The sequence below is a fragment of the Leucopleurus acutus genome, assembly GCF_964270905.1.
Source record: "Leucopleurus acutus genome assembly, chromosome: 9".
Classification (NCBI taxonomy): domain Eukaryota; kingdom Metazoa; phylum Chordata; class Mammalia; order Artiodactyla; family Delphinidae; genus Leucopleurus; species Leucopleurus acutus.
Genome location: NC_139144.1, coordinates 81,457,804 through 81,484,120, shown reverse-complemented (window position 1 = coordinate 81,484,120; position 26,317 = coordinate 81,457,804). Strand labels below are relative to the sequence as shown.

At 38.5% G+C, this 26,317-nt stretch overlaps 1 protein-coding gene across 1 annotated transcript in view; it reads left to right on the top strand.

Annotated features, from left to right (window-relative positions):
• Positions 1–769: 769 nt before the first annotated feature.
• Positions 770–26,317, top strand: part of SLC13A1 (solute carrier family 13 member 1) — a gene marked incomplete at its 5' end in the record, with an annotated part of 75,157 nt that continues 49,609 nt past the window's right edge. The window contains 6 exons of the mRNA XM_082846143.1: positions 770–868; positions 20,260–20,388; positions 22,232–22,368; positions 24,752–24,939; positions 25,555–25,612; positions 25,691–25,739. Coding sequence (XP_082702269.1) covers positions 770–868; positions 20,260–20,388; positions 22,232–22,368; positions 24,752–24,939; positions 25,555–25,612; positions 25,691–25,739 — 660 coding nt within the window. The remainder of the gene's footprint in view (positions 869–20,259; positions 20,389–22,231; positions 22,369–24,751; positions 24,940–25,554; positions 25,613–25,690; positions 25,740–26,317) is intronic.

The window sequence follows — 26,317 nt, the reverse complement described above, 5'->3', positions numbered from 1 at the left end:
CCAAAGAGGTCATAGAGTCCAAGAAACACGGAACTTTGCTTTCGAACAGTGAAGAAATTATTGTGCAACTGAGTGTGGTACTGGGGAGAAAAATACTATTCACTCTCAGAAGCAGTGGTATTTATCTTTTGAATGAGAACAGAGAAGTCCTAAATGAGAGCGGTCAGGAGCTCTCCTCTGAGCCAAACTCCACAAAGGCAGTGCATTCGGCTGCCTCAATACCTTATCTGAGAAGTCCCAGAAGAACCCATCCGTAGCAAAAACTTGCCTTTTCACACTGGAATTCCTACTACTGGGGTTGCTATTTCGATTCACAAACTGAAAATGAGCTTCACTGGAAAGGGTACTGGAGGCACCCAGTAAAGACCTGCTCAAGGCACCACGCAAGTGTGGAGCCTCCAATTCAGGGAACATCAAAAGGTAAGGAGGGGCTTCATCGTGGGCAGACTCAGCCAGCCTCATGGTTTGCCTTCTCCTAGACTTGGCCAGTTCACATTCCAGTTAATGTGCACAGACTAAATCAGGACAGTTTTGCCCTTCAAAAACATAACAGAAAATGGTCTTTGAGTTCTTGCAAACACTCTTGAGCTTATCTCTCCATGTGAATTGTGACAGTAAAACAATAAAAATCGAGATTTAATTTTAACTCGTTGGTGAGTCTGGGGCAGTAAATGAAGACGATGGGCTAGAGAAATATTAATCCAGGTTGGCTATTTAACGTCTGCCTTTTTTTGGAGGAGAACACTATTGAAGGCACCAGTTCGGGACAATGAAATTCTTCAGTTATATTTTAGTTTATCGCCGGTTTCTCCTTGTACTTTTCACTCTGTTGATTTTATTGCCACTGCCACTCATCCTCCGCAACAAGGTAAGTGAACCCGGAGAATGGGCTGGTGGGTTTTCTGATTTATCTAATTGTCCTTTATTGTTGCTATGTAATTGTCTGGCTCAGAGCTGAATGGGTGATGACACCTTGGGCTTGAAATCAGGATGGTTATACATTGTGTTTTGTTCATCTTTTCTCCTTTTTAATGATTAATGTTGTTGATCCTCGGTATGATTAACTGCAATAATTAAATAGTATATTAAGTCAGAATTGTTCTCTGCCTGGCAACCAGATGAGAGGAAGGGCAAAAGAATCACAGCCCTTGAGATCCTGTCATTCTAGTTATCAATCTCCAGAGAGCATCCTGGGTTAACACAATCCTTTCCCCTGAGACTAGGCAGCAATGTGACACTGGGGGAAAGAGCTAGAAGAAAACTTGGGAGTCCTAGGGAGGGTCTAGCGCAAACTAATTTACTTGACAGCTCCGTGGCTTGGTGTGGGCCACGGAACCTTCTGGAAATCTAGTTTCCTTATGCTTCATTGAAAGCATGAAGTAATTTTCCTTGGTTAATCAGAAAAGTCTAATAAATAATTGTACATGTTCTGAGCATTTGAGATTTTTTATCATTTTGGTGTGCTTGTAGGGATTTTTCTGTTTCCTTTTAAGTGTGGTCAGTCTATTAAGTCCAGAATAATAAACACAATGCATTTTTAATACCTTGGGAAAATGACTGTATCAGCAAACACTTAGTGAGCACCTTCTCAACGCCAGGCACGATGAGTGTCTCTTGGTGGTAAGAGGACAGTCACCAGAGTCAGAGTTAGGTCCCAGGTTTCCACTTAGAGGCTGTGTGACCTGGACAAATTAATTAACCTCTCTGTGCTTCCATTGTCTCATATGTAAGAGTGAGAGAGTAACAGGATTGTTATGAGGATTAAATAAATAAGCACTCAGCAAGCACTTACTTGGAGCTGTGGCTGGCACACAGTAAGTGGGCTAGTGAGAATCTCCCCAAATCTGTTGATCCCACAGCTGTGCAGTTCCCGCCACCCCATGATGCCTTTTCTCTGAGTAGAAGAGAACCTTTCTGATGTTCTTCTCTCACAAGCATTAACCAAGGTTATACTAGTCTGGGTAAAAATAGAATTGCAGTAATTATAATACTCCACCCTCCCTCAGAAGTCTGCCACTGTCTGAAGGAAAGTCGTATCAGCGACTGAAAAGTCTCTTTTGACTCTGTCAAGGCCTCCTCTACCTGCAAAGCCGGCAAGGGATCTGGCCTCTGCCACCCACAGCTGCGGGGTGTTTCCTTCAGGAGGAGGTGCAACGGAGGTCTCACAGTGCCCCGAGGAGCGGGGGAAGAACTCTCTCCCACTTTTCGTCAAATATTGTTCTGAACCCCCAAAGTTTTAGAGAATGTCTAGTGAAAACAGCGGGCACACTCCATGGTCTTTGGTTTGGTTGACTTTGTTTTGCAAATTCTTTGTGACTAAACCTCCCCTGTTCCCCCTGCCCCTCCCACCCCAGCTAGTTCTGAGGACTCTTCTGTGAGTCTCTGGCAGCCACTAGATGACAAATGTGAATCACAGACATAGGGATTTCATCTGAATGCCCACCCCCACCTGCTTCAAAGACTCGTCACTCCATCTAGTGCGCATGACAGCCTTCTTTTTCCAACTCCCCTGGTCCTACCTGTCCCCCAGACCTGGCTGACTCCTACCATGAGTACATCCTGATTCATACCTGGACACCTGCTCTATTTTAATATTTCTGGGTTACTCTCAGTATAAGTCCTTACTTATGGCAGAGAAAATAAGTTAAACTAGTCAAGACAAACTTTGGCCATGAGTGCATATCATCTGTGCTGCTCCTTTGACATATACACATATGACACTTTGAGTATCTTCCATAATTTTCAGAGGAAGTGAATATAAGCTCCTTGAAAAGGAAGAACAATTAAATTAATAGAAAGCAACATTCTCCATGCATGAGTCATTAATCAGAAAGTGCACATTAGGTCTGTGGGGAAACCTGGCAACAAGTTGCATTTGACAAACTGTGTTCCTCTTTCCTTTCCCTCTAATCAACTCATTTGTTAAAACTCAATTAATGTTAATGGGAGGATTTTTTTCTAGTACAGTAACATGATTTCATTTTTTGTTTACTCTAAATGCATACTTAACCATTCAATCAACCGCTAATCAAACCCAAAGAATATTATTTTAACTGCTGCATACAAGGAGAGTAAAACTTTGTTTCAGAGGATGTGGGCCTTTGGAGTGTTTAAAAGTTAGGTAGAGGCTTACTTTGACATGAATGCAAATCAATTTATTGTAACGTTCATGTTACCAAACCGGAGAACCCTATGCTTGCTTCCAAACCCACAATAATAGTCAAGCAAAACAAAGTCGATTTTGCTTTATAAAAGCACAGTGAATCTACATGATGTAGGACCAACAAACAATAAGTTATTGGCTGATTTTTTTTCATTTTCCTTCTGATTATTGAGTTGTTTCTATAGACCAGCCTTAACGCTTACCTTAATTTTACCTTAATTCAAAAATGTAGCGTCAATTATGAGAGCCCCTAAGTGGCTTTGCAATGTAATGTTCAAAAGGGAGGGGAAGGGCTTCGCTTTGCAGACATGTGACCCAACAAAGGCCAAATAGATGCTACTGAAACTGGATTTGAACTCAGGTTCTGTCAGAACTCAGAATTCATGATTTAACAGTGGTTTTGTTTTGCTCTTTTCTATATTTTGTACTTTTGAAGATTTATCCTCTATTTTGAAGAGTCAAAGTGTGGCTTGATAATCATTTCTGAACAACTCAGGCGTAACTCTTTACAATAATGCTTTAGACAGGTCAGACCAGAGAAGAGGTGCATCTTTGCCATTTCTTCAATTGACCTCATGCAACTCAATGTCTTTAAAAGGTAGAGAATTGCAGTGATTCTAACCACTGGGGCGGACCTGTGAGAACTGGAGTAGCGGTCTCATGTGTGTCATTTGCTGAATGTCCCAGAGTCCCAGCTATACAAGCTTGTATTATCAGCTTGTCAGGATATGGTGCCCCTTCCCTTCACACCTGTGCCCAAATGTTTACCATGAGTCATGGCATTTAGTGGGCATCTTAAAATCTTCTAGTTGGAAGAGACCTTGGAACTGTGTATTTCAGTGTTTTCATGGAAATAATATTTTATAGCGAAAGAAAATATGTACTGATATCACCCCAGAAGCCTATGAGCATAAGTCAAACAGAAGCTCACATTGAATCCTTATGAATTAGGTATTGTAACTGGTCAAATTTTGCAGATTAGAAATGGAGATAGAAACATGCAAATAGCTTACCAAAATGTGGCTATACAGATGTTTCCAATCAACATCTGTCTGACTTTAGAGCCAGTGATCTCAACCACAACTGAGTATCTGTGTCTTTATAGCTTCCGAGGGTAATAAGTATACTCCTAACACATTGGTGTAAATGTCACTTTACCAAAGGAATTGTATTTCCTTATTGCTTTACACTGAAACATCAAAAATACTGTCTTTTTAATCGTCACATAAGTATAAGGGTAGTCCTAGTCCTTTCCCAATTAGTAGTTAGTGGTCAGTAAAACAAGCCTGTAGTGTAATTGATATTTATGTAAATATTTGAGTAAAATTAATAATTGCACTGAATTTTTCTTTTTGGAGAGGGAATATCTTAAATATTCCCAGATAAAAACTTGTTAAAATTGGCCGTAGTCCCAGTGATATTCACAGTGCAACTTTGTTCTTTTATGACTATTTCTAGCAGCTTGTTAATTTTACTTCTCAGAACTCCGTACTATTTCTTTACTTATTTTTCTAGTTTCTTGGCTTTTCTTTGTATTTCTTTTGATGGAACAAAATGATAAAAAGAAGGCCAAGTTTGTTTGAGGAGTTTTGTTTTTTTTTTTTTTTTTTTTTTTTTGTTTGTTTGTTTGAGGAGTTTTAATAGGAGAAAACTGAACAATAATATTTTCTGTTTGTAGACAGCATCCTTCCAGGTGTGTCACTCCATCTAATTTACCCATTCATTATGGACCCCCCCTTTTTTTTTTCAGTTAAGGAGACAGGAAAACAGCCACACAGATACTGAGCAGCATTCCCTAGTTGACTGGTTGTAAACCTGAGACCAGATTTCAGGTTTCTGTCAGATACTTCAGGATTTCTCTGGAAGATATTTTACACCAGGAGAAACTTGAAGAGAGGAGAGGGGAAGAGTCAGCCGAGCAGAGAGCCTTAGGGCACTGGACCGGCCCAGGTTAGGGATGGAGGAAACACAGCTGGGAGGGCCACCTGCTTCTGTTTCCTTCACAATCAATGCATCTGATACACCGTAAATTTCAAAGTTATAATAGAAATTATAATAAGTAAAAGAAATGATACATAATGAGAGTCTTATGGTGCTCCATCTAGAAAAACTAAACAGATGGGAGAAAGGTAGCTCTTGTAAAGAAATGTAAACCTGAAAGTGATAAAGGCTCTGATGGAAGGGGGAAAGTGGTAGGTTGAGAAGTCTGACAAAGGAAAGGAAAATGAGTGGGAGAAAATTTAAAAAGACCACAGGTGAGAGAAGAGGGAGGGCAGAATTCTGAGAAAACATACAGAACTTTTAAAGGGGCAAATCAAGTAATGAAACAGCTGATATTGTTTTTAATGTTGGTCTAAACTGTTGTAGAGATTTAAGATAAAGGGGGGAGATGCTATAAACTCCAAGAAAGTGAACATTTTAAATACAAAAGAGCGTCAAAATGATGGAGGGCAAGAAAAAGAAGGCATGGAATCATGCTAATTAATGTGGTAGGAGATGAACAAAACCAGAAGATCCAAATGTGATATGTATTTATTTCATGAATATTTGATGAGAACTTGCTAGGCCCAAAGTATTGTGCTCAGTGAACAGTGGCACATTACGCAGTTTAATGTTTCTGCTTTCAAGTAGCTTGCACAATTGCTGAAAAGTCAATATATACCATGGCCAACATTCATCACAAAATAAGGTTGTATATAAATCCATGCCAAATGATGGAAACAAATGATTTGTGTTATAGACGTGTAATTAAAAGGTGACTATATCTCTAGGGATTCATTGTTCTTCAGCCCCTCCATTCCCCCAGCCACACACATCCCACTTGCCCACAACCTGCTGCTCCTTCTATTTTCCCCTGTCTCGGAGAATCTGCTACCCCGTTTCCAGGTCTGAAATCTGTGTGTCATGTCAGATCCCTCAGATATTCCCAAGCCCTCATCACTCAGTCTATGTTGCTTTACCTCCTGAATCCACCCGCTTCCCATCTGTGTCTTCATCTCCGTTCCTGCTGGCACTGCTCTCCTCAATCCTGTCTTTTCCTCTCTCTTTCATAGACCATTTTCACACTCTTTCCCCCAGAGTCTCCTGCCAGAGGACTATTTTAAAATGTCAACCTCGTCCTACTGTACCACTGGTCAGACATCTTCCATGGCTCCCTTTTGCCGACAGGGGGAAAATATCTAAACCAAACAGGTATATACTGATGGATCTTTGGGATTTTGCCATTTATTCCTCCTAATAGCCCTCCCCAAAGCCCCCAGTACCTATCTCCCGCATTGCATTCACATTTCCCATGGCAGCAATATTTCACTATCTGCCACCCTAGGAGACCCATGATTGTTCTTCCCTCTCTTTCTCTGCACATGCTGCATCCTCCTCCTGGAATGCCCACTCCTTTCACCCTGTCCTTCTTGGGAAAGGCGGCTTGGGCTGTGATACAAACAGAATCATCCTCCATGCTCTCATTGCACAGTCGTGGAGACATCGGCCTCCATCGTAGTATGTATTCCATTTTGCCTTTATCTTTGCGTCCCCCTCTAAACTGCAGATACCTCAAGAACACAGAACATGTTGTTTAACTTGTTTCCTCCGGCCCAAGCACAGTGCCTGTCACACAGTTAGATAGTTGATAACTCTGCTGAACGGATGGATTGAGGACCTCTCGCAGCAGAAGGATATGGTACATAACTAGATCTTGTAGGAGGGATAAGATAGGAGAAAGGAGACGATGAAAGGAAAGAACTTCAAATAGAGTATAGAGAGCGACTGAGGGACAGAACAAGAATGTAGGTGTAACAGGAGTGTGTCTCTTCCATGAAGCTCTTCTTTTCCTTTCATGATACATATTTATGCCTTGGTTGGTAACAATAGTATATGTGAATGTCTACTGTCAGCTTCCTAACAACCATTAGTATAGTCAATATTATCCCCATTTTACAGATGAGCAAACAGACACTCAAAGAGATTAAGCAATTTGCCCAAAGTCACACAGCGTCTAAGGGGAATGGGAGGATTTAAAGACAAGCTGTCTGGCTCCCAAGCCCATTGATGCTATTGCTTCCTTAATGGCATTTATATCAGATTTTTACAACCTCGTGCACCATTGTTCCTGCATTTGTAATTACAAAACACATGTTGAGATGAGGTCTCCCACTGCCTGGATTACAGAGCAACCACGACCCCTGATGACCAAATAATGTCAGCAAGAAATAAACTTTGGTTGTTTTAAGCTGCTGAGATTTAGGGGGTTTGCCACAGCATAACCTAGGCTGTCCCAACTTATCTAGCATATTCTGAAAAACTCGCCAAGTGATTCTGTCATGCTACCCTCTGGCCCATGTCCTCATCTGTAAAATGAACAAGACTTAAAAGAGTTTTCAATGTTATTTGTGGATTGGCTGCCCCAGATTCACCTGAGGTACTTATGGATGTGAAGTCCAGGACGCTGCACATTTAACAGACTCATCATGATTCGGAAGCAGTTAATCCATGGCCTGAATTGTTATCACACCCTGGTGCATTGGAGAACAAGATGATCTCTATGGCTATGTCCAGTTCCACTGTGTGCATGGGGTGTGAATACAGCATGTCTCCTTTGCTAATTGCTTTTAGAAGTTAGATGAAAAGGAGTTAAAAATTCCCTTGTAACTGACATAGTGGAGCCACCAATTGCCTTTCCCTGCTACCCATTTTGGGCTGAAAACTAACTAGAAATGCTAATTATTTTTCCTTGACTTTGTAGTTGGGCTTCTTACTCTCCATCTTCCAAGATGGAGTCACTTTAACCTTTGCAGTTAATATGGATTGAGTCTTGAGAATTTCCTGCAGCAGTAGGGGTAGGTGTGTCATGAACCATGCAAAGCCCTTTATGGGTTCTGTCAAATAATAATAGTGTTTTTCTTGTAGCACACAGATTTAGAATGCATTATTTTTCTCCTGTCTTAATTGCTTTGCATTCTTTTTTGAAAATCAATTGCAGTGAGTGAGGCCTGTGATTGGTCCTGCTCTTCTCAAGCTGTGCTGAGAGATGGTACCTACATATGTACTAATTCATCAGTGAAATTATTCCATAATATCAGTCAGTGTGTCACTAAAAAGGGGGAGAAGAGGTGAAAAAACTATATTTTAAAGCCTAATTTATATTTCAATTCCACCCGGAACAATAATTTGAAAGAGAACCAAGGTGATTTTTAAATATAATCAGCCACATTTCCCAAGATAATTTGACACTCAGAACTTCAGTAGGGGGGAGTCATTATCCACATTGCCTAGTCATAGGGTCATTTGCCTTTTCTGCCTCGGCAGCAAGTTCCTGGCTGTGCTTACTTGGGGTGGTTGAGACAACATATGACTAATATTGTGAAATGGGAAAGTGGGAGAGTGGCAGCTACTGGGAAGTGACCTATGCAAGTAAAAGTTTTAGTTCCAATTTCAGCTTATTAGCAAGAGAGGTGAGAACCTCAGGAGAACTATAGAGACAATTCACCCACCGGGATGAGCGCCAAAACATCCAGTGCCAGGCAAGTAGGAGAGAAAACAGAAAAGAGAACAAGGCAAAGAAAAGAGATTCCTAGGCTAAAGAATTTATGCCTAGTAGAGGGACTGTTTTATATAGGGATCAAGATATATGAATAAAAACAGCTGTAGGAAAGACACCGAGGGAAAAAAGCTTCATTCATTTAATAAATATTACTGGGCACTTACTGTATGCCAGGCATTGGTTTAAGTGCTGGGAATAAGGCAGTAAATGAAATGAGATGTGCTCTCATGGATATACTTGGATTGAACTCTACTACATACTAGCAATGTGATTATTGATCCTAAGTTCAACATGGAATTACCACACCTACTTTATAGAATTTTGGTAAGGTCTACATAAAACAAATATTATATCTGGCATGTTGCAGGCATTCATAAATGTTATTTTCCCCTCCTCTTACTTAGTCATAAGTCAGAAAAACAGATTTGTCTATTTATTTGGCAAATATCTTCACCTTTTAAATAAGATTTCCTATCTTTAAAGCCTGTGATTACCAGTCTAGATGAAGTTTGTACAATTAAGACCCCCCTCATCCCTTTCTCCACCATAAACACAAAGCTAATAAACAACTCTGTAGACCAGAATGGGTCAGAAAAGCACGCAAGCAGAGCAGATGTGAGAACCTGTGGTCTGAAGTGCTCCCACATCATTCTAGGGTCAGAGTTAATTTTAGTGCCACAAACTAAGGGCTGGAGAATGGTTTTCTTGGCAACTATGACAGGCCCCAAAAAAAGCTAGACTGACCACTCTCTGTGGTGGCATTCAGAGGAAGCAGATTCTGCCCAGCCTCCCAGGCAGAGCTGATCCAAGCTTCCTGATCCAGCTAGATGACAGGATTTGCATTGTCCTGGGAGGACAGGACCTCAGGCTGACAAGATAAGGCACACTCTGTACTATGAGCTAAGGACTGGCTGGAGGCAACTGTAAAACTTCTAGATGGTAAATAATGAGTACAGAAAGAAAAAACACAAAAACAAAACAACTACCATACAGGGTAAATCTGGAAATAAAATTTCAAAATGAAATAAGACAACCAAGAAAGTCTGACAATGAAATCAACACAGAGATGAAAACACTCCAAATAAAATGAAAATAACAGGGAAATCAATAGATGAGGAAAGGGGGAAAATCCACAATAGATGTCAAATTATTTTTAAAATAGAAATATACAATATTGTATTACAATATGCAATTACACACCAACATATTAAATAACCTAAAAGTGGATAAGTTCCTAGAAACATACAACCTATGAAGACTGAATCATAAGGAAACAGAAAACCTGAACAGACCAATAATGAGTGTGAGGTGCTTGAATCAGTAATCAAAAACTTCCCAACAAAGACAGGCCAGGACCAGGGCTTCACTGGTAAATTCTACCAAATATATTTTAAAAGAATTAATGCCAATCCTTTTAAAACTGTTCCAGAAAATTGAAGAGGAGCGAACACTTCCAAACTGATTTTATGAGGCCAACATTATCCTCATACCAAAGTCAGGCAAAGAGACAATACAATGAAAGGAAATCACAGGCTCCTCTACAAAGTACTAGCCAACCAAACTCATTAGCACATTAAAAGGATCATACAACATGAGCAAGTGGGATTTATCCCTGGGATACAAGGATGATTCAATATACACAAAACAGTTAATGTGATGTATCACATTAACAGAATGAAGGATTTTTAAAAATCACATAATCATCTCAATAGATGCAGACAAATCATTGACAAAATTCAACATCCTTTTATGATGAAAAACTCTCAACAAATTAAGTATAGAAGGAATGAACCTCAACATAATAAAGGATGTATATGACAAGCCCTGAGGACATAACATCATACTCAATGGTGAAAAACTGAAAGCTTTTCCTCTAGGATTAGAAATAAGACAAGGATGCCCACTCTCACCACTTCTATTTAATACAGTATTAGAAGTCCTAACCAGAGCAATTAGGCAAGAAAAAGAAAGAAAAGGCATTAAATTGGAAAGGGAGAAGTAAAATGATCTTATGTGTAGAAAACTGTAAATACTCTACAAAAACCTATTATAACTAATAAACAAATTCAGTAAAGTTGAAGGAGACAAAATCAATGCAAAAAATCAGTTGTTTTCTACACACTAACAACTATGAGAAAAGAAAAATTTTTTTAAATCCCATTTACAATAGCATCTAAAAAAATAAAATACTTAGGAATAAACTTAACCAGGAGTTTCACCTTCTGAAAACTATAAAACTTTAAAACATTGATGAAAGAAATTAAAGGAAACCCACATAAATAGAAAGACATCTCATGTTCATGGATTGGAAGACTTAATATTGCTAAAATGTCCATCTACCCAAAGCAATCTACAAATTCAGTGCTATCCCCATCAAAATTCCTATGACATTTTTTACAGAAATAGATAAAACAATCTTAAAATTCATATGGAACCACAAAGACCTTGAATAACCAAAGGTATCTGAGCAAAGAGAATGAAGCTTGAGGCATCACACTTCCTGACTTCAAAACACATTACAAAACTACAGTAATTAAACAGTATCTTACTGGCATAAAGACAGACATATAGACCAATAAAACAGAATAGAGAAATCAGAAATAAACCCATGCATATGTAGTCAACTGATCTTTGACCAGGGTACCAAAAATACACAATAGGCAAAGGACTTGAATGGACATTTCTCCAAAGATGATATACAAATGACCAACAGACATATGAAAAGGTACTCAATATCACTAATCATCAGGGAAATGCAAATCAAAGCCACAGTGAGTTATCACTTCACACCTATTAGAATGGTTTTAATTTTTTAAAAAAAAGATGTGTTGGTGACCATGTGGAGAAATTGGTACCATGGTATACTGTTGGTGGGAATATGAAATGATGCAGTCTATGGAAAACAGTATGGAGGTTTCTCAAAAAATTAAAAATGGAACTACAATATGTATGATGCAGCAGTCTCACTTATAGGTATATAGCCAAAAGAATTGAAATCAGGATCTTGAAGAAGTATTTGTACTCCCATGTTCATTGCAGCATTATTCACAATAGCCATAATATGGAAACAACCTAAATGTCCATCAATGAATGAATCAATAAAGAAAAATGTGTTATCTATAGACAGCAGAATATTATTTGGCCTTAAAGTAAAAGAAGGAAATCATGTCATCTGAGACAACATGGATGAAATCATGTCATCTGCGACAACATGGAGGACATTATGCTGAGAAATAAGCCAGTGATAGAAGGAAAAATACTGCATGATTCCACTTTTATGAAGTATCTAAAATAGTCACATTCATAAAAGTAGAGAGTAGAATGGTGGTTGCCAAAAGTTGGGTGGAGGGAGAAATGGGGAGTTGTTCAACAGGTAAAAGTTTCAGTTATGCAAGATGAGTAAGTTCTAGAAATCTGCTGCACAGCACAGTAACCATAGTTAACAATATTGTATTGTGCACTTAAAATTTTTAAGAGGGTAGATCTCATGTTAAGTATTTTTAACACACACACACACACACACACACACACAACAAAAACAAACAAAACCCAGAATGGGGCCTGAGGAAACTTTTGGACATGATGGATATGTTTGTTACCCTGATCGTGGTGATAGTTACACAGGTATATGCATATATCCAAAACTCAGCAAACTGTATACAATATATATGTGCAGTTTTTTGTGTATCTATTAATCCTCATTTTTTTAAAAAGAAATATAAACCAAGAGCAGGTGAATATAAAAAAAAAGACTAGTTAGAAATCTTGGAAATGAAAAATAAAGTCTCTGAAATCTTTTAAAAATCAAATTTTAAAAACTCAAGATATAATAAACTGTAAACTTTAAACTGAGTACACTTGAGGACATAATCAGTGAACTGATAAGAATACTAGGAATTCACCTAAAAATCAGACAGAATAATAAATAAATAAATATGCTTTACATGAAAGAATAATTTGAAGGACGAATTCGGAATTTCCAACATACATGTAAAAGGTATTCCTGAAAAAAGAGGGACTAGAAGAGAGATTATATTCAAAGTAATAATGGTTAAAATTTTCAGAATTAAAAAAGATATGAATCCTCAGATAGAATATGCATTTCTAAGTACAAAATAATTTAATTAAATATTAGTCCATGTTTAGACACATCATAAATGAAACTTCAAACCACCGAAGATAAGGAGAAAATTTTAAAGCTACCCAACAGTAAAGAGAACAAAAATTATACAAAAGGATGATAATTAGATTAATTTCTCATTTTTTTCAACAATAATGAAGATGTCTAGTACAGATTCTTATGGGGAAAACTTCAAAATATTATAGAAGGAATTTAATGAATACCTAAATGAATGAAAGTGTTCATTTCTTGTTTTATAAATTCTGTGTAATTTCAATAAAAATCTAAAATTCAAAATGTAAAAGCCTAAAACTATCAAGGCAAGTCTAAGAAAAATGTAAGATAAGGGACTTGAGGTACAGATTGTAAAACTTATTGAAAAGCTATGGTAGTTAAAAGAGTTTAGTAATTCTGCAAGAGTTGATGTTTGAAAGGCGGTGGGGGGTGTAGGTGATTGAGGGACAAAACAAGGAGTCCATAAACACATGTGCCTGCATTTGTAGCGATTTGGCACAGGAAATAATATAGCAACACAAATTAGATGGACCAAAGATGGACCATCTAATAAAAAAAGCCAGGGCATTTAGGTTATACATTTAGAAAAAAGGCATCAGATTCTTCTACAAATAAATTTAGGCCCTACACTTGAAAACAGCCTTTTTAAGTTTTAGAAAAAAATATGGGAATATAATAGAATATAGAAAGAATTTCTCATACAAGGTAGTAATAACAGAAAGGATTTTAAAATAACTGCATTAAAATTAAAGTCCTCTTATCAACCAGAAATAGAATAAAACCAATTTCATAGATGAGTCAGAGAGTAAGACAAATATTTGCAAATATATACTTATAAAGAAATATTATTAAGAATCTAAAAATAACTCCAGAAATTCATGATAAAAAGAAATAAACAACTGAACAGAAAGATGGAAAGAGACTATAAATAAGGTAATTTTCAGGAGAGAAACAATTATGTTCAATAACCATGAAGAAAATACTTCAGTGGTATTCAAGCAAATGCAAATTAAGAAGAACTTTCCATACTATCAGATTGTCCAATAAATAAATTAGTCCAGTATGCCAATGGTTGGTGAAACGGAACTTTCTCACATTGTTGGTGCTAATACTGTATAAACTGATACAACCATCTTGCATACTTTCCACTCAGAAACTTCGATAACTACTTTTATACACTAGCTTAGAAAATCTCTTTCCTATATTCACTTTGGAACTAAGTACAAAGATGTTCGTAGCCCATAAACAGCCATCAGCAGAAAAAAGGACATATGAATTCTAATGTATTTATAAAAAGAAATGCTCTATCCATTTAAAACAAATTAACAATAGGCCTTCATGTATCAACATGAATGCACTTGAAATAGATAAAACATTGAGTGAAAAAGCAAGTTGAAAAATCACATATACAGAAAATCTTATTTAATCTCAAAACCACATGATGTTTATTAATGCATTAATGGCTACATGCAGTAAAATCACAAAAGCATGGATAGAGAGGACACACATTCTAGACAGTGGTTGACTTTCAGGATTTCAGAGAAGGAAGTGGAGTGGTGTATGTAAATCTTGAATGTTTTATTTATTTTTTAAAAATTCAAGCAAATGTGGCAAAATATCAGCATTTAAAAATATGTGTACGAATGTGTTTATTATATAATTTTCCATATGTTCTTAATAGTTCATAATTTAAAAAATGCTTTTAAAACATATACTGCTAGAAGGCTTCTTATGCTTCATTTTTTCAAAAATATCAAGGATCAGGAATCTCTTTTTTTTAATTTTTATTAGAGTATAATTGATTACAATGTTGTGTTAGTTTCTGCTGTACAGCAAAGTGAATCAGTTATACACACACATATATCCACTCTTTTTTAGATTCTTTTCCCATATAGGTCATTAGAGAGTACTGATCAGAGTTCCCTGTGCTATACAGTAGGAGGTCCTTATTAGTTATCTATTTTATATATAGTAATGTGTATATGTCAATCAGGAACAGGAATTTCTTGCCCATATTGGTTGGTAATCATCTGCACGTAATCTCTCTGGTAGTTTGAGAGAATCTTCTTTTAACAGGAAAGGTGGAGATGGCCCTAAATGAGCCAGAAAGGCACAGCGTACACACACAGACCAGGAAAACACAGTCAAGTGACATTACACCTCACACTATCGAATGGAATTTACAATATCTGTATTCTGCATAGCTGCCTCTGCCTGGTGGATGTGGTTTGCTGAACTTCTCGGTGTAACTTTTGGAAGTGGTAGAGGGTATATAGGCTTTTTTTTAACAGAAAATCGGTGTTTTTATTTTTGGGTAAGTCCTCTGGACTTTTCCCCCTTTGTTTCATATAGTATTTTGAGAAGAGATCATGACTTAAAAAATATTTCTGTAAGATCAGTCTTACTCATAATTTTGAATCTTTTTTCCTTCCTATATTTTCCTTCACAATAAACAAAATGAAAGTAGACGTTACTTGTGTTGCTCTCACTCAGTTCAAGAATTTATAATACTAAAATGTTTTGCTATCTGTGGAACAGAATTTGATTCAAGTTTTTACTTGTTATGGTTGCAAGGTTAATTTTAATAAAGACAACAGATGTACTCACGATTTTCACTAGACTTGAGAGGGACTGAGAGGGAAATGATTCACCCACAGTCTAACTTACTTGACAATTGGTCTTTTACTGTTGTATCAGTGTTTGCTGGTGGTGGTAGTACTGGTGATTGTGGTGTATAATGGTGGTTACAGTGGTGTCCTTCTGTTTTAGGAGTAGGGGGCTTGATAAGAAGGTGGAGAAAGAGAGGGAAGAGAAAAAAATTAAAGAGACAAAGATGGTAGAGCTAGAGATAATGGGTCACTCTAAGAATTTCCAGTGATATAATGAAGCAATTTTTCCTCTATCTCAGAGATGGTTCTACAAACATTCAGAATGGTTCAAACATTCAGAATGACTTTTGAGTTGTGAGCACTGAGATAACTCCTGAGCTTTCTTCTTCATCAGAAGAATGTGTTCACCCAAAATCATTCACCCTCATTTTAGTTTTGTTGAATATAATGTAAATAACAAATGAAATGTTTTTCTCTATCTTTTCTTTCTTTTTCTTAACAAAAACATCCACAGATCTTTGATTTTTTAAAAAAAATCCTATATATATTTAATATAAGATTCTTAAAATACTTGACTTTGTGCCTGGATTAACCTTGTGTTGTTAAAGGCCTAAAGTGCTAATGGGAAAGAACACGTTCCTGTCCAGGACTCCAAGCCTGACCAAGAAAGATCACATAATGGAAAACAGGAATTTGAGGAAGGAGGTAGTCCTAGGATAGATCCATCAATAGGATGACTGCATAATTTGTCAGCCAAAGAGGGACACTTTGGAGAATGAAAGTGATTGCTAATCAAAAGGGATACCTGCCCAACAGGTGTAAACCAGCACTATGCCATGAAAACTGACACAGATGGCCATCCTAACCCATTCAGAGGGGGATACATCTGTTTTCCTCCTTTTCTAGACTTCAAGCTTCCTTAAGATATGGGAAAAAGAGGCATTTCTTACACATTGTGGGAATGTAGCTATCAGGGACAACAGATATAGTGCCTTAGCCAGATGCAGCTGTAATCTCCTGGGACACATAGGCAGAAATATGAAATGTATGTAAGTGTTTGTGGGAAGCTCCATAGACAAGATGTAAATATGAACCTCACACTGAAGAATGGCCAAGTTTTCACAATAGATTATGAGTCTAGGGATTCAGCTTGAGCAAAAAAACACTTACTGGAAGCACGTTTCTGGTTTGCAAGTTGGACCCAGGGATAATGATAAAAGGGAAGGTCCGAAAAGTTACTTCCTCGAACGAGGTAGTAACCCAGGGCTTCTCAAACTGTAACTTATGTAAGAATCACCTGGGGAACCTTAAAATGGTGATCCTGATTCAGAACGCCTGGGGAAGAGCTTGAGATGCTTGCATTGCTCACAAGCTCCCAGATCATGTTGATGCTGCTGGTCCATGGACCACACAGCTGGTAGGCAGAGAAATCCAAATGAGCGATCCAAGTGTTGATTCTCACTTGGTGATTTGCAAGGAAGAGCAGGTAGGCAGCATTTTTATTACCAGAGATTTTACTCAAATGCTGTTTAAGGCCAAGCAGGTAAGAGAGTGCGTGAGATGGTGCAGAGGTACTGTGCAGAACTGAAAAGCACAAGTCAGTCTCTAAAGGGGGAATTTCGGAGTCCTCAAGTCTGGAGAATTATTGACCTGGAAGAATATGATTCCAATGTTACCAAATTCCTTCGTTTTTCAAGAGAAGCCAGAAATCTGGATTTTAAATCTAATATGAAATCTGCTTGTTTGTAAATCTTGACTCAAATGCACACACACACACACATACCATTGTAAGTCAAGTAAACTGTATTTTTTGCTAGATTTGGCCATCAGTTCGCAACTGCTTTGTCTACATAGTTAATCTAGGTCAGAGGGTCCAAGAGGCCAAGGTATGGTCACACGCAGGTAGAAGCCGTCACATAAGAGTATCTGGGGGCTTCCCTAGTGGCACAGTGGTTGAGAGTCCGCCTGCCGATGCAGGGGACAGGGGTTCGTGCCCTGGTCCAGGAAGATCCCACATGCCGCGGAGCGGCTAGGCCCGTGAGCTATGGCCGCTGAGCCTGTGCGTCCGGAGCCTGTGCTCCACAACAGGAGAGGCAACAGTGAGGGGCCCGCGTACCGCAAAAAAAAAAAAAAAAAAAAAAAGAGTATCTGGGGGCTCACTAGTATGACTGCCTGATTGAATGTTATGGATTAGAGTTTAGAAGGGTGTATGATGAGGAGCGGGGATCAGAACCCAAATATGAAGAAGGAATATAGATAAGACTCTTTAGAAATATTTCAGGAAGTACTGGGGTGAGGTTTTTTTTGGTTTTTTTTTTTGGCTGCGTTAGGTCTTCGTTGCTGCACGCGGGCTTTCTCTAGTTGTGGCGAGCAGGGCCTACTCTTCGTTGCAGTGCACAGGCTTCTCATTGCGGTGGCTTCTCTTGTTGAGGAGCACGGGCTCTAGAGCGCAGGCTCAGTAGCTGTGGTGCACAGGCTTAGTTGCTCTGCAGCATGTGGGATCTTCCCGGACCAGGGCTCGAACCCGTGTCCCCTGCATTGGTAGGTGGATTCCTAACCACTGCGCCACCAGGGAAGCCCTGGAGTGAGTCTTATAGTTAGAGTGAAGGTGGCCTTGAATGCAAGATGAGGATTTTGGATTCTTTTCAATAAACAACTGAAAAATCACTGACTTGATCATTTTAAATCAGGGCTGGGCCAGTTAAAACATGAAAGTCATCTACACAAGCAAATAATTCTTGAAATTTTGCTTTTTATTTTGTCCCCAAAGTTGCCCCATCTGAGCAGACTATGAGTGTCTAGCTGAAGTAGACCCATGTGGAAATGAAATTTCAACACTATGGCAGGGGTTATGAACAGAATTCTGGTGAACAGAATTCACTGGTACCATATTCTATTTATTTTTCTGATGTTTTTGCAGTCCCTCATAGATTGGTGCGCCAGACACTTGTCAGGGTAGCTAGTCCCTTAATTCAGCCTCATGAAAGGGAATGACGAAAACGAAGCAGATTTTTGAAAGATCACCTCATTCTGGAACAGCCTTGCCTGCAGTGGAGGAAGTAGAATGGAAGCAGAAGGTCAGGTTTTAGTGGTAAAATGACAGGGGGATGGATAGGACCAAGAGACTGGTTGGTTGTGATTAAAAAGCAAGATAATAAAAAGGTTCATTTTATCTTTGAAATCTAGGTTCTTGTAAGTATGATAGAAAACATAGGGTCATAATGAAGAGCTTTGGGGTTATCCACGTGTTCTAACTAAGAGAAAAAGCAGGCCTGGTCATTCTCTACACTGGCATTTTATTTTATTTTTTAATTAATTAATTAATTAATATTTTTGGCTGCCTTGGGTCTTTGTTGCTGCACACGGGCTCTCTCTAGTTGCCGGGAGTGGGGGCTACTCTTTGTTGCAGAGCACGGGCTCTAGGTGCATGGGCTTCAGTAGTTGTAGCACGCGGGCTCAGTAGTTGTGGCACATAGGCTTAGTTGCTCCGTGGCATGTGGGATCTTCCCGGACCAGGGCTCGAACCCATGTCCCCTGCATTAGCAGGCGGATTCTTAACCACTGCGCCACCAGGGAAGCCCTACACTGGCATTTTAAATTAAGCTCATATTCACAGATTCTCTCCAGAGCAAGTCAGGAAGATTTAGTCAAAGCTCAGCTTTGTTTCACTGTTTTTTATTGTTTGTCAAGATTATAGAGGCAGACTTTGTGTAATATTGTCAACATCAAAACACCTTTAGTCTTTCTCCTTGAAAAAGCACAACAAAGACATGACACAATCATGGCTTATTAAGAATTTCTTAGAAACCCACTGAAAGTACAGGATTTCTGGATGAGTAAATACCAGGCCCAGAGGACTCACCCTGAGGTAGGTGAATCAGAGGGCAGCAGAGCTAGAAATGTTATTGTCCTGGGAAAGCCTTAAATAAAAGACCTCGGTAAACTCAGACAGCAGTTTTTGTAAATTTGTAAATTTTTCAAACACAGCCCAGAATTTGCAGAGATTAAGCAGTGTGAGAGCAAAAGAAAGCCTGTAAGACATGCTAACCTTTACTGATCACTTAGTACATCCTGGGTGATTTCATATCAAAATTATTTATATAAGCCAAACACAATGACAAATTCCAACCATTCCTTAACAATGCCCTAAAATAGAAACCCACAGTTTTATACCTAGCAAAGCAAAACATTCTATTAAGAGTCTCCATCCTGTTGAGTCCCCCTGTGTCTTCCCAGGAGCTCAGCTGTCTTTCTAAAAAGCAAAGCAGAGGCTCTTCACCTCCAGGTCTGTGTCACTTAGGAGCAAATTCAGTCTTATCCATGCATGTAACAGGGCACTGTCCTTCTTTCCCTGTAAAAAAGTACACCAATACTTTTCTTCTAGGTTGATTTCCCTTTTTAGTAGAGGGAGAGGAAGGTCAGTGTGCATGGTTCCCACCCAACCAAGAAATACAGTGAAAAGGCAGGGAGTACATTTCACAGGCCAAATGAAGGTGAGGGCAAACAACTATATATGCTGACATGAACACAGAAAACTGACTGCATGCTGTTGTCTGTTTTGAAGAAAATGTGAAGGAAACATAACAAATAAGGATGTTTTTATGTCATTGGATTTTCATGTGTATTAAATTTTGACTCTTGGAACCCCTCAGAAATAACCATTTTGCTGCCCAACTCAAAGGGGCAGGGACCTTCAGAGTTTCTTCATAACTTTCTCTGTGACTCGACTCTATCCAGCAAATGTGATTGTGGTTTGAATGCTAATTTCCCAGCCTCATTATTTCACCTGGCATTTTGCCTTTGTTCTGTCCAGGAAGCAGAATGTGCCTACATCCTGTTTGTCGTTGCCACGTTTTGGCTGACAGAAGCTTTGCCTCTGTCGGTAACAGCTTTGCTGCCTGCCTTAATGCTCCCTATGTTTGGGATCATGCCTTCCAAGAAGGTAAGTTCTCCTGCGAATGTTGGACGTAATTAGATTCCCTACTTCATGCTGCTACTTCCAATGAGAAAGCTGTACTTAAAAGGATCAATAATCCTGTTGATAAGGCTTCCACATAAGTCCTCCAAACTTCCAGCTGTTTCTTGCCTCTAGAATTCTGCATGTGTGTCCACCTTCAGGTGGACAAAAACAAAACACAGACTGTGGCTTCTTGAGTCATGTGTGTCAGTAGGAGAAATGTGTGTCCAATCTTCCCAGGCTGACATCCATGCCCGGTGCCTACCTCCCAAGAAAAGGGCCAATTCTTTCACGTCCTGCATCAGCTTTTTCTAGTCAACAGAATTCGGTCTCACACAGTGTTGGAAAAGCAATTTTTGTTTCTAATGAAGAAAAAGCTTCCCTGTCTTCTTTTCCAGAAACCTGCCATTTCAGAAGATAAGGCCAAATTAACTTTCACATCTATTTCCATTTTGTTCTTGCTGAGAGTTTATTCATGCTGAGAGGTGTTTCTTACCTTTATACAATCTAAGGGTACCCATCTGAAGAAAATGGATTCAGTTTCCCATTAAAAGCATGAAATGCATTGAAACCAGAATATCTATCTCCATGCAGCTTTCAGCCACCCAGCACACAACTGCCTAAACCACAGCTGAAACATTCTCAGGCAAGATGTCATGTTCAAGATGCCAGGCCATGCAATTTATCACCTTTGGATTTCTATCTTCTGCCAGGGCCCCATACTGCTTTCATGAGGCTCATCTGTCCTGTAACGTGGGTGGAGACTTCTGTTTTTTAACTAACCCATAATACCCATGATACAGTTCTCTTCGCCTTTCCGCAGGAGAAGATTTTACCACAGCCTTGTGATTCAATTTAAGCCAAGCATTTCGTAAAGTCAGGTCTCTTGAATATCAGTACCATGAGGTATTTTTAAATAAGGTTTCTATGATTAGATAAGTTTGAAAAATATGTAGTATAGGGTATCCCACACTTTGAGAGTGATAGTATACACTAGTGTTTAAAGGTTTTGAGAAGGCCTACAAGAAAGAAAATTCTAGAATCATAGAAAACTCTGTTTTTTAAACTTATTTGACCACAGAAACTTTTTTTTTTTTTTTGGTATGCGGGCCTCTCACTGTTGTGGCCTCTCCCATTGCGAAGCACAGGCTCCAGACGCGCAGGCTCAGCGGCCATGGCTCTCGGGCCCAGCCGCTCCGCGGCATGTGGGATCTTCCCAGACCGGGGCACGAACCCGTGTCCCCTGCATCGGCAGGCGGACTCCCAACCACTGCGCCACCAGGGAAGCCCAGAAACTTTTTTTTTAAAGAAAAATATTATGTACCTTTCAGAGCATTCTTTGGTAAGTCCTGCTGCAAGTGGTTGCCCAAGTATCTGTATACTCTACTAGTCTCCACTCAAGATACAAGAGTGACTGCAGTTTTGGTATAATGGTGGTGATAAAGATATTGGCACGCCAAAACTTGACTTGAGATTTTCCCAGATCATAGTCATGGCCGTTCTGCCATAGGAGTACAAACTAATTAACCCGTTTACAGATGGAGAAATTAAGGCATAGAAGGCACCTGCCTGATGTTGCTCAGCTCTTTAAAAACTTAGTATATGGGTACCCTTTTTTCTTTTCTATATACTTTTTTCATAGCACTACTGTGTCTGGGTAAGGATGTGGAACTTATTTAAATTTGTATTCAAACACATCTACATTTCTTTCAACAAAATAGAAAGATCATGTAGTTGAAGGTCAAAGTTAAGTGCAGTGAAACAATGTCTTTCTGGTGCAATGTTTTCCCCCCACCAATGTAAATAATGGGTTTAACTGTAATTTCAGGTGGCATCTGCTTATTTCAAAGATTTTCACCTACTGCTAACTGGAGTCATCTGTTTAGCAACATCAATAGAAAAATGGAATCTGCACAAAAGGATTGCTCTGAGAATGGTGATGATGGTGGGTGTGAACCCAGCATGGTAAGTAAGTACTGTGTTTACCGTTCCAGGTTTACATTCCAAACAGACCATTTTTGTGCAGAGCAAATAAACAGATAAGTAATGCATATCCAGACAATCATTTGTATGGCAGTGTAAGTCATGACTTTATTTTTCTCTGCAAATATGAAAGTGATAAAAAAGGTACTTGAGGGGCTTCCCTGGTGGCGCAGTGGTTGAGAGTCCGCCTGCCGATGCAGGGGACACGGGTTCGTGCCCCGGTCTGGGAGGATCCCACATGCCGCGGAGCGGCTGGGCCCGTGAGCCATGGCCACTGAGCCTGCGGGTCTGGAGCCTGTGCTCCGCAACGGGAGAGGCCACAACAGTGAGAGGCCCGCATAACGCAAAAAGAAAAAAAAAAAAAAAAGGTACTTGAGTTGGAGGAGGAAAAGAAAGAAAACTTTCCCACTGCAGGTCTGATTACAGGGAGGTTGGAATAAGTGCACACAACTCGTTCACCTTTTATGCACTGTAGGAGTCAAAGCTGAGAGAAGCCTTGAACCTCAACAGACAAGACTGACAGACATCAGAGTAGATTTCAGTGCTATCTTGTTTATTTGGCTGATTACACATTCAAGTCTCTTTCAAGAGTATCCTTGATCATCAGGGAGGATGTTAAGAACCAAAGACATTGCTGACAAAATACAAATATGTGCAGAAAAATTCTAAGGTGAACATTTCTCTTTTTAAATGAACTGTTCCAAAGTGAAGCAATTAAGAAGGTTCATTTATAGAATGTGAAATCACTCATTAGACTGATTTTCCCCACTAAAATAAATGCTTTTTTCCATTAAATTAACTGGCTGTTTTGGTTTTAATTCTAGCTCTTGTTAAGAACATAGATGGGAGCTAAAAAAAAAAAATTCCAGTGTCATAATCATTTACCTAATGGCATTATGCTTTAAAGCCTTAGGTGGTTCTTCCCTTCTCATCTTTCTTTAAAACATAGGAAAATTGTATTGAATTATGTTGCATAATTCGTTCCAGGGTATAACCACATCTGTGTTTATCATTTATGGAGCAAACTGTTTTGTTAAATAGAAAAAAAATTCAATAACTCAGATCAGACACATTTTTTAAAATATCTGTTACTTAAAAATTTTACGACATGTATGTATTAAGGGTATTTCACTCTTACAATGAAATGGTGTTCCATGCCTCTTAAAGTGCTGTAGAAATGTGTCTCTTTTCCTTGGCCACCTGCTCACTGGCCCCAGGGGGTGAGGTCATGCACTGCACAGTGAGGCAAGGGTCCTGTCCATTATACCACTAAGCGGTTTTTCAATTTAAGGCATTTTTACCACGCAGAAGTTTTATCAGTTCCCACCCTTTGTGTATTGAAAGATTTCTTGTTTTGCCAGTGCCTGAAGTTAAAATTGTTTCTTTTTTTTAAGAATCACTTCTTGTTTAAACAGTTTTCTCAAAAGTTTTCTTTTACACATAGAAAATACCCACCTTATCTGTAGTTGGAATTTATAGTGTGGAATTTTCTTATAGATCTATTTCAAAAGAGACTCAGAGAATTTCATAAATGGCTCTATATGGAAAGATGTGCTTCTGAATGATTTTCTTGGACCTCCTACTCAAGAGATCATGTTTTTTTTCCCAATTGTGATTTTGAAAGCTTATAGACATGGTTTAAAATCCTATAATCTTAGGTATGTTATTTTTTAAGGGAGAAGAATTACTCTATTTGTAAGAGGAGACAGTGTAATACATCCAGTCTTGACAACAGGCAGGGATGTCAGATTCAGGAGAGCGTGAATAATTGAATCTACAGAAAATTCTGAAACCTCATTTTAGCTAGTGATTTTACCCATTTCCTCCACCCACCATATATTGAACCAGAGTAGTTAACAAGTAAAAAGCAGATTTATAAATATTAACCTCCCTCCTTGCCCTTGTGCCTCCTTGGCACATATACTAATAATCAGAGATATGACCCAAACATAAAAGGAAGAATAAGGGATCTTAAATGCAAATGCTGACTGTACCTTATCTTACTAGTATTTGAAGATGTGTCATCTGTAAAGGGCATTCAAATATTGGTGTAATATTATAAGCTGTTACACCATCTACCAACTTGCAGTTTGATTATAAGTTTTATCATTTTTCTGGTTTCAGAGAGAAGATTCTTATGGTTTTCAGGGAGACAAACCTCATAAGAAATTTGCCCTTACATGTGCCATTTTGATTTCTACCTGGCTATAGCTGTCCTCAGAGTTCCTCATCTGGGAGGAATCTTAACCTTCTATGTTTTGAAAAAATTAATTCACAACTCATGAACAACATCCTTTACAGTTAAGTGATACGGAGCTGGTGAAGCTAGAGAGCACAGTTCATAATAAGGGCCCTCTCATTTCAGGCTGACCTTGGGGTTCATGAGCAGTACCGCCTTCTTATCTATGTGGCTTAGCAACACCTCTACTACTGCCATGGTGATGCCCATCATGGAGGCTGTGGCCCAGCAGATCATCAGTGCTGAAGCAGAGGTTGAGGCTACTCAGATGACTTATATCAGTGGATCAACCAACTATGGACTGGAAACAGATGGTATCACATGTTGATTTGGCCACAGTGGGGTCTAGTCATTTGGGCAATAGAAAAAGCTCAAGAATTCTGGGTTATATTTTGAACTAATTGTCCATACATGCATGATGGGAATTTAACCTTCTTCTTTCTCTATTTTCCAGTATTTATACAAGGGAATTACATTTACCCAAATATTTTACTTTCAGTTAATGGCTGAATTTACATTCTCTGGCAAAAGGGAAAGAATAAGTATGACTTTTCTATCCTCCAGCCAGTCTATTAGAACTTTCTCTGTCTTTCATGCCTTTATCAGTAGACCTCCAGGTTACTCTTTTATACTGAAATGACTTTCCTGCATAATATTGGGAACGTTTAATTCTTATATTCTATTTGGAAACAGCATCACATTTTACCTTGGTTATTTCTGGTCTGATAAACTGCTCTGATGCAGTGAAAAAAAATGTTGGGAGGATATTGGTGTTCATAAAATACTTTATTATGATGACTGTTATGTCAGTACAAGGTGAATTTGTTTATTTTCAGTTTCTAATAATGCTTCCATCTTCACACACACACATACACACACTGATAACCCTTCATTTAAATTATTATTTTTTTCTATTTAATGTTTTGCAGAAAATGTTAATGGACATGAAACAAGTGAGAGAAAAGAGAAAACAAAACCAGTTCCAGGGTAAAGAATATTATTTTGATTAGGATTTTCTGAACTACATTTTAATAAAATTATAAACTGGGTCAATTTCTTTTTCAGATACAGTAATGATGCAGGGAAAATTTCAAGCAAGATGGAGCTGGAAAAGGTACATTAAATTTGATTCTCTCTGAATAATTATACATAAAATTATATTAGATTTGCAGTTAGATACGTATGCATTTTAAAACCTGTTACTTGCTTCCTTGTCTATAAATTACTTTACTTGCTTACATCAAAGCATGTTGTAATGATTTGATAAGCCTTCATGGATGGACTGAAATCAACATCCTGATAGGAAACATTTTAGGCTCTGAAAATCAGCCTCATTTTCTCCTTTTACCAGGTTCATGGTGATGGCAGTTAGCATATGTAGTTTAAAGAAATATAATGCTAGTCTCAGAATATTGTTTCATTTTCTTATTAAAATCTTGCTGCCTTTTTATTAGGCTCATCCTATTTCTTCCAGGGTATGAACTTAGAGCAACTCCTATTCATGTAATTACAATCCAGTTATCTTTAGTGTCTTCCTCACCACTAAATTCAATGCAGAATTCATGAGCTGCTACTGTCAAACACAGATGGAGGAGTTGTTGTAGCTATTCTGCCTATTAAAGGAAGGAAAGAGACTTTTGTAAACTATCCCATAGAATTCATTTCCCCAGAATAAATCAATGTAAAAATACT